The following is a 13715-nucleotide window of genomic DNA, read 5'->3' on the forward strand; positions in this document are numbered from 1 at the left end:
GGAGAAGGAAGGGAGGAGAGAAATAGAGGAGATGGGGAGAGGGAAGGGAGGAGAGAAATAGAGGAGATGGGGAGAGGGAAGGGAGGAGAGAAATAGAGGAGATGGAAGGGAGGAGAGAAATAGAGGAGATGGAAGGGAGGAGAGAAATAGAGGAGATGGAAGGGAGGAGAGAAATAGAGGAGATGGGGAGAGGGAAGGGAGGAGAGAAATAGAGGAGAGGGAAGGGAGGAGAGAAATAGAGGAGATGGGGAGAGAGAAGGGAGGAGAGAAAGAGGAGATGGGGAGAAGGAAGGGAGGAGAGAAATAGAGGAGATGGAAGGGAGGAGAGAAAGAGGAGATGGGGAGAAGGAAGGGAGGAGAGAAATAGAGGAGATGGGGAGAGGGAAGGGAGGAGAGAAATAGAGGAGAGGGAAGGGAGGAGAGAAATAGAGGAGAGGGAAGGGAGGAGAGAAATAGAGGAGAGGGAAGGGAGGAGAGAAATAGAGGAGAGGGAAGGGAGGAGAGGAATAGAGGAGATGGGGAGAAGGAAGGGAGGAGAGAAATATAGGAGATGGGGAGAAGGAAGGGAGGAGAGAAATAGAGGAGATGGGGAGAGAGAAGGGAGGAGAGAAAGAGGAGATAGGGAGAGGGAAGGGAGGAGAGAAAGAGGAGATGGGGAGAGGGAAGGGAGGAGAGAAATAGAGGAGATGGGGAGAGGGAAGGGAGGAGAGAAATAGAGGAGATGGGGAGAGGGAAGGGAGGAGAGAAAGAGGAGATGGGGAGAAGGAAGGGAGGAGAGAAATATTGGAGATGGGGAGAGGGAAGGGAGGAGAGAAAGAGGAGATGGGGAGAGGGAAGGGAGGAGAGAAATAGAGGAGATGGGGAGAGGGAAGGGAGGAGAGAAATAGAGGAGAGGGAAGGGAGGAGAGAAATAGAGGAGATGGGGAGAGGGAAGGGAGGAGAGAAATAGAGGAGATGGGGAGAAGGAAGGGAGGAGAGAAATAGAGGAGATGGGGAGAAGGAAGGGAGGAGAGAAATAGAGGAGATGGGGAGAGGGAAGGGAGGAGCGTGAATGTGTGTTCACTAGGTGTGTGTGAAAAAGCTCTGTGTATAAAATAGGTGTGTTTTGCGTGTGTATGTATGTGAGAGAGTGCTCTGTGTATAAGATAGGTGTGTTTTTTGCGTGTGTATGTATGTGAGAGAGTGCTCTGTGTGCTCATTCCGTCAAAAGGAAAGATCAATGCCACGCCATACTAAGTGTTCAGGTGTGTGTGTGTGTGTGTGTGTATGTGACATTGACTCCTTGGGTCCTGCAGAGAGAAAGCACACCGAGTTTGAATCTAGAGACCAACAGAGCAGGAGAGAGCGAGAGAGCGAGAGCGAGAGATGAAGAGATTTAAAAAATCCCTTCAACAAGTTTAAAATAAGTTTAACACCCCTGGAGTAGAGAGAAGAGAGAGACAAAGAGAGAGAGAGACACACACAGAGAGAAAGAGAGCGAGAAAGATATAGAATGAGCAGAGGGAGTGGCCAGGAGCAGAGGGAGGGGCCAGGAGCAGAGGGAGGGGCCAGGAGCAGAGGGACACTTGAAACACAGGTAACACAGACACAAACCTCTGAGGGTTTCGAGCTTGAGGTAGTCACCTCATACAAGTACTTGGGAATATGACTAGACGGTACACTGTCCTTCTCTGAGCACATATGAAAGCTGCAGGTTAAGGTTAAATCTAGACTTGGTTTCCTCTATCGTAATTGCTCCTCTTTCACCCCAGCTGCCAAACTAACCCTGATTCAGATGACCATCCTACCCATGCTAGATTACGGAGACGTAATTTATAGATCGGCAGGTAAGGGTGCTCTCGAGCGGCTAGATGTTCTTTACCATTCGGCCATCAGATTTGCCACCAATGCTCCTTACAGGACACATCACTGCACTCTATACTCCTCTGTAAACTGGTCATCTGTAAACTGAGTAAAATGGCACCGGAGGAAATGGCAGCAGTTTTACGGGCGCCCAACCAATTGTGCTATTATTTGGGGGTTTTCGCGTTATTTGTAACTTATTTTGTACATAATGTTTCTGCAACCGTATCTTACGGCAGAAAAGAGCTTCTGGATATCAGGACAGCGATCACTCACCTCGGATTAGACAAAGATCTTTTCTTCAACAAGCAGGAAGCACAGGACATTCTCCAAACACCCCACAGGGCTGACATCCACGTTATTGACAAGAGGAGGAGACGCAGGTATAGAGGACAGAGCAGGGAACCTCATGAGGACCCGCAGGTATAGAGGACAGAGCAGGGAACCTCATGAGGACCCGCAGGCATAGAGGACAGAGCAGGGAACCTCGTGAGGACCCGCAGGTATAGAGGACAGAGCAGGGAACCTCGTGAGGACCCGCAGGTATAGAGGACAGAGCAGGGAACCTCATGAGGACCCGCAGGTATAGAGGACAGAGCAGGGAACCTCGTGAGGACCCGCAGGTATAGAGGACAGAGCAGGGAACCTCATGAGGACCCGCAGGTATAGAGGACAGAGCAGGGAACCTCATGAGGACCCGCAGGTATAGAGGACAGAGCAGGGAACCTCGTGAGGACCCGCAGGTATAGAGGACAGAGCAGGGAACCTCGTGAGGAGACGCAGGTATAGAGGACAGAGCAGGGAACCTCATGAGGACCCGCAGGTATAGAGGACAGAGCAGGGAACCTCATGAGGACCCGCAGGTATAGAGGACAGAGCAGGGAACCTCGTGAGGACCCGCAGGAGGTGAGTGGGAACGCTGCCGTTACCGTCAATATTACTCGCCAACGTGCAATCATTAGGCAATAAATTACACGAGGTACGATCACGAATATCCTACCAACGGGACATCAAAAACTGTAATATCCTATGTTTCACGGAATCGTGGCTGAATGACGACATGGATATTCAGCTAGCACTGCACCAGCAAGAGAGAACTTACTCCGTAAGACGAGGGGGGCGGTCTGTGCATATTTGTAAACAACAGCTGGTGCACGAAATCTAAGGAAGTCTCTAGATTTTGCTCGCCTGAAGTAGAGTATATTGTGATAAATTGCAGGCCACAGTACTTGCCTAGAGAGTTTTCAGCTATACTTTTCGTGGCTGTTTATTTACCACCACAGACAGATGCTGGCACTAAGACCACACTCAGTCAGCTGTATAAGGAAATAAGCAAACAGGAAACCACTCACCCAGAGGTGGCGTACCTGGTGGCCAGAGACTTTAATGCAGGGAAACTAAAATCAATTCTACCAAATTTCTATCAACATGTTAAATGTGCAACCAGAGGGAAGAAAATTCTAGATCACCTGTACTCCACACACAGAGACGCGTACAAAGCTCTCCCTCACCCTCCATTTGGTAAATCCGACCACAACTCTATCCTCCTGATTCCTGCTTACAAGCAACAATTAAAGCAGGAAGCATCAGTGACTCGGTCTATAAAATAAGTGGTCAGATGAAGCAGATGCTAAACTACAGGACTGTTTTGCTATCACAGACTGGAACATTCCGGGATTCTTCCGATGGTATTGAGGAGTACACCACATCAGTCACTGGCTTTATCAATAAGTGCATTGAGGACGTCGTCCCCACAGTGACTGTACGTACATATCCCAACCAGAAGCCATGGATTACAGGCAACATTTGCACTGAGCTAAAGGGTAGAGCTGCCGCTTTCAAGGTGCGGGATTCTAACCCGGAAGCTTACAAGAAATCCTGCTATGCCCTGCGACGAACCATCAAACAGGCAAAGTGTCAATACAGGGCTAAGATTGAATCATACTACACCGGCTCCGACGCTCATCTAATGTGGCAGGGCTTGCAAACTATTAGAGACTACAAAGGGAAGCACAGCCGCGAGCTGCCCAGTGACACGAGTCTACCAGATGAGCTAAATCACTTCTCTGCTTGCTTCGAGGCAAGCAACACTGAGGCATGTATGAGAGCATCAGCTGTTCCGGATGACGGTGTGATCACGCTCCTCGTAGCCGACATGAGTAAGACCTTTAAACAGGTCAACATACACAAGGCTGCGGGGCCAGACGGATTACTAGGACGTGTGCTCCGGGCATGTGCTGACCAACTGGCAGGTGTCTTCACTGACATTTTCAACATGTCCCTGATTGAGTCTGTAATACCAACATGCTTCAAGCAGACCACCATAATCCCTGCGACCAAGAACACAAAGGCAACCTGCCTAAATGAATACAGGCCCGCAGCACTCACATCCGTAGCCATGAAGTGCTTTGAAAGGTTGGTAATGGCTCACATCAACACCATTATCGCAGAAACCCTAGACCCACTCCAATTTGCATACCGCCCAAACAGATCCACAGATGATGCAATCTCTATTGCACTCCACACTTCCCTTTCTCACCTGGACAAAAGGAACACTTATGTGAGAATGCTATTCATTGACCACAGCTCAGCGTTCAACACCATAGTACCCTCAAAGCTCATCACTAAGTTAAGGATCCTGGGACTAAACACCTCCCTCTGCAACTGGATCCTGGATTTCCTGACAGGCTGCCCACAGGTGGTGAGGGAAGGTAGCAACACATCTGCCACGCTGATCCTCAATACTGGAGCCCCCCAGTGGTGCGTGCTCAGTCCCCTCCTGTACTCCCTGTTCACCCACGACTGCATTGCCAGGCACGACTCCAACACCATCATTAAGTTTGCAGACGACACAACAGTGGTAGGCCTGATCACTGTCAATGACGAGACAGCCTATAGGGAGGAGGTCAGAGACCTGGCCGGGTGGTGCCAGAATAACAACCTATCCCTCAACGTAACCAAGACTAAGGAGATGATTGTGGACTACAGGAACGAGCACGCCCCCATTCTCATCGACGGGGCTGTAGTGGAGCAGGTTGAGAGCTTCAAGTTCCTTGGTGTCCATATCACCAACAAACTAGAATGGTCCAAACACATCAAGACGGTCGTGAAGAGGGCACAACAAAGCCTATTACCCCTCAGGAAACTAAAAAGATTTGCCATGGGTCCTGAGATCCTCAAAAGGTTCTGCAGCTGCAACATCGAGAGCACCCTGACTGGTTGCATCACTGCCTGGGAGGGCAATTGCTCGGCCTCTGACCGCAAGGCACTACAGAGGGTAGTGCGTACGGCCCAGTACATCACTGGGGCTAAGCTGCCTGCCATCCAGGACCTCTATATCAGGCGGTGTCAGAGGAAGGCCCTAAGAATTGTCAAAGCCACCCCAGTCATAGACTGTTCTCTCTACTACCACATGGCAAGCGGTACCGGAGTGCCAAGTCTAGGACTGTGGATGGAATTTATATGTTTAAGTGAATGATGAGAATATTCCACCCCGAAACTATATAATTGTATGCAATTGATTAGAATCAGTGAAATACATTAGAATCATCAAATTATTATTAATGATGTGTGTAGTCTTAGTCAGTAAAATGATAATAAATGATGTGTGTAGTTTCAGTCAGAATTAGGGTAAAACAATATATCTGTACGATATGTCTCTGAAGTATCTTAAACACAGACTGTCTGAGCAAGATTCAGTGCAGACCTTGGCTAGGGGCCACAGAGAGACTGGGGAAAGGACAGGGAGTGCTTCTCACGGTCCCTAATCTTTGTCAGCTGGGTAGTGGGACAGTGTGTGCGTAGGATACCTAATGTTTGTGTGTGAAATTATGTGCGTAAGGAGCTAGTATAAAATGAATGGTTTTGTACAACTAACTAGCGTGCCCGTGAATAAACATTTTAGACTATCACAGCTGGGGCCTCTGTCTGTTTCATTCAACCAGTATCTTACAAATCCTTCAGTTTATGAACATTGAGAACAAAATTCTCGTAACAAGGACAAAAAGGCTTCAACAGTTTTTAACCCCAAGCCATAAGACTCCTCAACAGGTAATCAAATGGCTACCCGGACTATTTGCATTGTGTGCCCCCCCCAACCCCTCTTTTTACGCTGCTGCTACTCTCTGTTTATCATATATGCCTAGTCACTTTAACTATGCATTTATGTACATACTACCTCAATTGGCCTGACCAACCAGTGCTCCCGCATATTGGCTTACCGGGCTATCTGCGTTGTGTCCCGCCACCCACCAACCCCTCTTTTACACTACTGCTATTCTCTGTCCATCATATGTACATACTACCTCAATCAGCCTGACTAACCGTTGTCTGTATGTAGCCTCGCTACTTTTATAGCCTCGTTACTGTATATAGCCTGTCTTTTTACTGTTGTTTTATTTCTTTACTTACCTATTGTTCACCTAATTCCTTTTTGCACTATTGGTTAGAGCCTGTAAGTAGCATTTCACTGTAAGGTCTACACCTGTTGTATTCGGCGCATGTGACAAATAAACGTTGATTTGATCTCTGTATACCCGTCGCAAGACCCACTGGTTGATGCTGATTTAAAAAACCCTCTTAGGCCTCACTCCCCCCTATCTGAGATATCTACTGCAGCCCTCATCCTCCACATACAACACCTGTTCTGCCAGTCACATTCTGTTAAAGGTCCCCAAAATGCAAACATCCCTGGGTCGCTCCTCTTTTCAGTTCACTGCTGCTAGCGACTGGAACGAGCTGCAACAAACACTCAAACTGGACAGTTTTATCTCAATTTCTTCATTCAAAGACTGAGTCATGGACACTCTTACTGACAGTTGTGGCTGCTTTACGTGATGTATTGTTGTCTCTACCTTCTTGACCTTTGTGCTGTTGTCTGTGCCCAATAATGTTTGTACCATGTTTTGTGCTACTACCATGTTGTGCTGCTAACATGCTGTGTTGTCATGTGTTGCTGCTTTGCTATTGTTGGGTTCTGATTTCTTGACTTATGAAATCATGAAATATACTTATTGATGAACTGAGGGACAGAGGGGAATGTATAATGTATATGGTGGATGCAATTAAGCTTGGAATATACTGAGGGCAGGGAAGACTATCACATGGCAGGCACTGATAAGGTTGGAATGTACTGAGGGCAGGGAAGACTATCACATGGCAGGCACTGATAAGGTTGGAATGTACTGAGGGCAGGGAAGACTATCACATGGCAGGCACTGATAAGGTTGGAATGTACTGAGGGCAGGAAGACTTTTCACATGGCAGGCACTGATAAGGTTGGAATGTACTGAGGGCAGGAAGACTATCACATGGCAGGCACTGATAAGGTTGGAATGTACTGAGGGCAGGAAGACTATCACATGGCAGGCACTGACAAGGTTGGAATGTACTGAGGGCAGGGAAGACTATCACATGGCAGGCACTGATAAGGTTGGAATGTACTGAGGGCAGGGAAGACTATCACATGGCAGGCACTGATAAGGTTGGAATGTACTGAGGGCAGGGAAGACTATCACATGGCAGGCACTGATAAGGTTGGAATGTACTGAGGGCAGGGAAGACTATCACGTGGCAGGCACTGATAAGGTTGGAGAGCTGTGGCTTAGTGAGGAAGGGGTCGAGGTCAGGTCAGGTCACGTTAAGGGAGAAGAAACAGTTTATTGCCCACGTCACTTAATTTTCTGCCTAGCAACAGAGACGTAATGGTTAGAGAGGAGGAGGAGATTCCACCCCAAATTGTAATATACACTGCTCAAAAAAATAAAGGGAACACTTAAACAGCACAATGTAACTCCAAGTCAATCACACTTCTGTGAAATCAAACTGTCCACTTAGGAAGCAACACTGATTGACAATAAATTTCTCATGCTGTTGTGCAAATGGAATAGACAAAATGTGGAAATTACAGGCAATTAGCAAAACACCCCCAAAAAAGGAGTGATTCTGCAGGTGTTGACCACAGACCACTTCTCAGTTCCTATGCTTCCTGGCTGATATTTTGGTCACTTTTGAATGCTGGCGGTGCTTTCACTCTCGTGGTAGCATGAGACGGAGTCTACAACCCACACAAGTGGCTCAGGTAGTGCAGCTCATCCAGGATGCCACATCAATGCGAGCTGTGGCAAGAAGGTTTGCTGTGTCTGTCAGCGTAGTGTCCAGAGCATGGAGGCGCTACCAGGAGACAGGCCAATACATCAGGAGACGTGGAAGAGGCCGTAGGAGGGCAAGAACCCAGCAGCAGGACCGCTACCTCCGCCTTTGTGCAATGAGGAACACTGCCAGAGCCCTGCAAAATGACCTCCAGCAGGCCACAAATGTGCATGTGTCTGCTCAAACGGTCAGAAACAGACTCCATGAGGGTGGTATGAGGGCCCGACGTCCACAGGTGGGGGTTGTGCCTACAGCCCAACACCGTGCAGGACGTTTGGCATTTGCCAGAGAACACCAAGATTGGCAAATTCGCCACTGGCGCCCTGTGCTCTTCACAGATGAAAGCAGGTTCACACTGAGCACATGAGCACATGTGACAGAGTCTGGAGACGCCGTGGAGAACGTTCTGCTGCCTGCAACATCCTCTAGCATGACCAGTTTGGCGGTGGGTCAGTCATGGTGTGGGGTGGCATTTCTTTGTGGGGCCGCACAGCCCTCCATGTGCTCGCCAGAGGTAGCCTGACTGCCATTAGGTACCGATATGAGATCCTCAAAGCCCTTGTGAGACCATATGCTAACACATGCACATTTGTGGCCTGCTGGAGGTCATTTTGCAGGGCTCTGGCAGTGTTCCTCATTGCACAAAGGCGGAGGTAGCGGTCCTGCTGCTGGGTTGTTGCCCTCCTACGGCCTCCTCCACGTCTCCTGATGTACTGGCCTGTCTCCTGGTAGCGCCTCCATGCTCTGGACACTACGCTGACAGACACAGCAAACCTTCTTGCCATAGCTCGCATTGATGTGCCATCCTGGATGAGCTGCAATACCTGAGCCACTTGTGTGGGTTGTAGACTCCGTCTCATGCTACCACTAGAGTGAAAGCACCGCCAGCATTCAAAAGTGACCAAAACATCAGCCAGGAAGCATAGGAACTGAGAAGTGGTCTGTGGTCACCACTTGCAGAATCACTCCTTTTTTGGGGGTGTCTTGCTAATTGCCACCTTTTGTCTATTCCATTTGCACAACAGCATGTGAAATTTATTGTCAATCAGTGTTGCTTCCTAAGTGGACAGTTTGATTTCACAGAAGTGTGATTGACTTGGAGTTACACTGTGTTGTTTAAGTGTTCCCTTTATTTTTTTTGAGCAGTGTATATCACCACTGGTGGAACCATGTCTTTGTCTGATGCAGCTGTATTGACCCAATGGGCAAAAGACCTTGGTTTAAGCTTTCAGTGTCCGTCGCGTTCTTACTCTGATAATTAGAACCTAACACTATGTTGTCGTCTTAGGTCTCTCTTTATGTAGTGTTGTCTCGTCATGATGTTGGTTTTGTCCTATATTTCTATATATATTTGATTTTGATTTTTTAATCCCAGCCCCCGTCCCCGCAGGAGGCCTTTTGCCTTTTGGTAGGCCATCATTGTAAATAAGAATTTGTTCTTAACTGACTTGTCAAGTTAAATAAAGGTTAAATAAATAACAAGACAGTAAATACACACACTGTTCTATGCTTCCATTAGAAGGTCTCAAACTGTCCGTCTGACATCGTTTGAAACATGGGAAATCTGTGTATACACTACCTTGAGAAGGTAACACTCGCACGAACACACACACACCCACCCACCTGGCCATCTGTTTGTAAGCCTCCTCAGCCACAGCGAAGATGTGAGGGTCCATGTCTCCCATGTTCTGGCCGCTGTACGCATTGATGATGTCACTACCGTAGATGGGAAGGTTCTCATAGGGATTAATGGCCACCAGCACAATACCTACAGGAAGAGAGGAGAGGAGTTGGTGTGTGTGTGTGTGTGTGTGTGTGTGTGTGTGTGTGTGTGTGTGAGAGAGAGAGACACTTGTGTGTCTGTGTGACACTTGTGTGTCTGTGTGGGCATACCACAGTATGTGTAGATGAGTTTGGAGTCGGTGAAGCGGACTTTAAGGTTGTGCAGGACGGCCGGCTCGTGCAGGTAGCTAAGAGCTGTGAGGTCATTCTCCCCCACCAGGATGTCAGGGTTCCGCAGGTGAGGAAGGTTCTTTGTCTTATCATCCAGCTTGTGCTCAATGTCCTGGACAACACAGATTAAACAGAGAAGTTATCACACACAATATACAGTGGGGCAAAAAAGTATTTAGTCAGCCACCAATTGTGCAAGTTCTCCTACTTAAAAAGATGAGAGAGGCCTATAATTTTCATCATATGTACACTTCAACTATGACAGACAAAATGAGAAAAAAAAAATCCAGAAAATCACATTGTAGGATGTTTAATGAATTTATTTGCAAATTATGGTGGAAAATAAGTATTGTCACCTACAAACAAGCAAGATTTCTGGCTTTCACAGACCTCCTTTAAGAGGCTCCTCTGTCCTCCACTCGTTACCTGTATTAATGGCACCTGTTTGAACTTGTTATCAGTATAAAAGACACCTGTCCACAACCTCAAACAGTCACACTCCAAACACCACTATGGCCAAGACCAAAGAGCTGTCAAAGGACACCAGAAACAAAATTGTAAACCTGCACCAGGCTGGGAAGACTGAATTTGCGAAAGGTAAGCAGCTTGATTTGAAGAAATCAACTGTGGGAGCAATTATTAGGAAATGGAAGACATACAAGACCACTGATAATCTCCCTCGATCTGGGGCTCCACGCAAGATCTTACTCCGTGGGGTCAAAATGATCACAAGAACGGTGAGCAAAAATCCCAGAACCACACGGGGGGACCTAGTGAATGAACTGCAGAGAGCTGGGACCAAAGTAACAAAGCCTACCATCAGTAACACACTACGCCGCCAGGGACTCAAATCCTGCAGTGCCAGAAGTGTCCCCCTGCTTAAGCCAGTACATGTCCAGGCCCGTCTGAAGTTTGCTAGAGAGCATTTGGATGATCCAGAAGAAGATTGGGAGAATGTCATATGGTCAGATGAAACCAAAATATAACTTTTTGGTAAAAACTCAACTCGAGTTGCATCCAAAGAACACCATACCTACTGTGAAGCATGGGGGTGGAAACATCATGCTTTGGGGTTGTTTTTCTGCAAAGGGACCAGGACGACTGATCCGTGTAAAGGAAAGAATGAACGGGGCCATGTATCGTGAGATTTTGATTGAAAACCTCCTTCCATCAGCAAGGGCATTGAAGATGAAACGTGGCTGGGTCTTTCAGCATGACAATGATCCCAAACACACCGCCTGGGCAACGAAGGAGTGGCTTCATAAGAAGCATTTCAAGGTCAAGGAGTGGCCTAGCCAGTCTCCAGATCTCAACCCCATAGAAAATCTTTGGAGGGAGTTGAAAGTCCGTGTTGCCCAGAAACAGCCCCAAAACATCACTGCTCTAGAGGAGATCTACATCGAGGAATGGGCCAAAATACCAGCAATAGTGTGTGAAAACCTTGTGAAGACTTACAGAAAACGTTTGACTTCTGTCATTACCAACAAAGGGTATATAACAAAGTATTGAGATAAACTTTTGTTATTGACCAAATACTTATTTTCCCCCATAATTTGCAAATAAATACATTAAAAATCCTACAATGTGATTTTCTGGATTTTTTCTCTCATTTTGTCTGTCATAGTTGAAGTGTACATATGATGAAAATTACAGGCCTCTCTCATCTTTTTAAGTGGGAGAACTTGCACAATTGGTGGCTGACTAAATACTTTTTTGCCCCACTGTATGTGTGTATCGCAGGCGGCTGGTGGCACCTTAATTGGGGAGTACGGGCTCATAGTAATGGCTGGAACAGAATAAATGGAACGGTATCAAACATGGTTTCATTGTGTTTTATACCATTTCATTTGTCCATTCCAGCCATTATTGTAATTCGTCCCCCCCATCACCAGCCTCCTGTGGTGTGTGTGCTGAGTAGGGACCTGGTTTAATGTAACTCAGTGACATAAAAAACAGACAGTTGGTGAACATAAGCCTCACGCATGTATCAAAATATGCCACCAAATGGGGCAGGTGTCTGAAAGGTTTATTGGCCTTGGTTGACTTAGTTTACATAGACATTTGGATATGTTTTTATGATATGTCTGGTGATATATTGCAGTGTGAAGACAACAGAACCTTTACAACTACTCCAATAACCAATAATGAGATAGATTCGCTGTGTGTGTGTGTGTGTGTGTGTGTGTGTGTGTGTGTGTGTGTGTACTGTGCATCTCATGACAAATGAGAGGATGTTATGCAACCACCCAACCCTTACACCCCCTACTCCTCCTCTCCTCCAGTACTCACCATTCCATCCTCCAGTGTGAGGTGTAGGGTGGAATCTCCATGTTTGTAGTTCTTAGTGAGCTCTGCTGACTTCCACACCTCATCTGCATCAGGGATCCACACCCGAGCAAACTGAGAGAGGGGAGAGGAGAAAGAAGGAGAGTGAGAAGGGAGAGAAAGGTTATACATGACATACATACATACTACAGAATGTATTCTCCAAGTCAGAAAGCTACATCAGGCCTACATCAGTACAGTCCTGTCCCCAGGCTCAATGTCTACTGCAGAGAGAACCTGCTGGTGTATCAGATCAGTATAGTCCCCAGGCTCAATGTCTACTGCAGAGAGAACCTGTTGGTGTATCAGATCAGTACAGTACTGTCCCCAGGCTCAATGTCTACTGCAGAGAGAACCTGCTGGTGTATCAGATCAGTACAGTACTGTCCCCAGGCTCAATGTCTACTGCAGAGAGAACCTGCTGGTGTATCAGATCAGTACAGTCCCCAGGCTCAATGTCTACTGCAGAGAGAACCTGCTGGTGTATCAGATCAGTACAGTACTGTCCCCAGGCTCAATGTCTACTGCAGAGAGAACCTGCTGGTGTATCAGATCAGTACAGTACTGTCCCCAGGCTCAATGTCTACTGCAGAGAGAACCTGCTGGTGTATCAGATCAGTACAGTACTGTCCCCAGGCTCAATGTCTACTGCAGAGAGAACCTGTTGGTGTATCAGATCAGTACAGTACTGTCCCCAGGCTCAATGTCTACTGCAGAGAGAACCTGCTGGTGTATCAGATCAGTACAGTACTGTCCCCAGGCTCAATGTCTACTGCAGAGAGAACCTGCTGGTGTATCAGATCAGTACTGTCCCCAGGCTCAATGTCTACTGCAGAGAGAACCTGCTGGTGTATCAGATCAGTACAGTCCCCAGGCTCAATGTCTACTGCAGAGAGAACCTGCTGGTGTATCAGATCAGTACTGTCCCCAGGCTCAATGTCTACTGCAGAGAGAACCTGCTGGTGTATCAGATCAGTACTGTCCCCAGGCTCAATGTCTACTGCAGAGAGAACCTGCTGGTGTATCAGATCTGTTAGCCAACCTGCCAGCTTAGTGGAGTCTGCCAATAGCACAGTCAGTGTAGTCAGCTCAGCCATACCCATTGAGACTGTGTCTGTGCCTCGACCTAGGTTGGGCAAAACTAAACATGGCGGTGTTCGCCTTAGCAATCTTATTAGGATAAAGACCTCCTCCATTCCTGCCATTATTGAAAGAGATCGTGATACCTCACATCTCAAAATAGGGTTACTTAATGTTAGATCCCTCACTTCAAAGGCAGTCATAGTCAATGAACTAATCACTGATCATAATCTTGATGTGATTGGCCTGACTGAAACATGGCTTAAGCCTGATGAATTTACTGTGTTAAATGAGGCCTCACCTCCTGGTTACACTAGTGACCATATCCCCCGTGCATCCCGCAAAGGCGGAGGTGTTGCTAACAT

At 47.3% G+C, this 13715-nt stretch overlaps 1 protein-coding gene across 11 annotated transcripts in view; it reads right to left on the reverse strand.

Moving 5' to 3' along the window:
• The window catches only part of LOC129853433 (unconventional myosin-Va-like), a 107236-nt gene that overhangs the window by 59944 nt on the left and 33577 nt on the right, over positions 1-13715 (reverse strand). For all 11 annotated transcript variants that reach the window (XM_055919468.1, XM_055919471.1, XM_055919470.1 and 8 more), the window contains exons 2-4: positions 12235-12345; positions 9886-10057; positions 9616-9760 (exon numbers count right to left, since the gene is read on the reverse strand). In XM_055919468.1, coding sequence (XP_055775443.1) covers positions 9616-9760; positions 9886-10057; positions 12235-12345 — 428 coding nt within the window. The remainder of the gene's footprint in view (positions 1-9615; positions 9761-9885; positions 10058-12234; positions 12346-13715) is intronic.

The sequence above is a fragment of the Salvelinus fontinalis genome, chromosome 4, assembly GCF_029448725.1.
Source record: "Salvelinus fontinalis isolate EN_2023a chromosome 4, ASM2944872v1, whole genome shotgun sequence".
Classification (NCBI taxonomy): Eukaryota; Metazoa; Chordata; class Actinopteri; order Salmoniformes; family Salmonidae; genus Salvelinus; species Salvelinus fontinalis.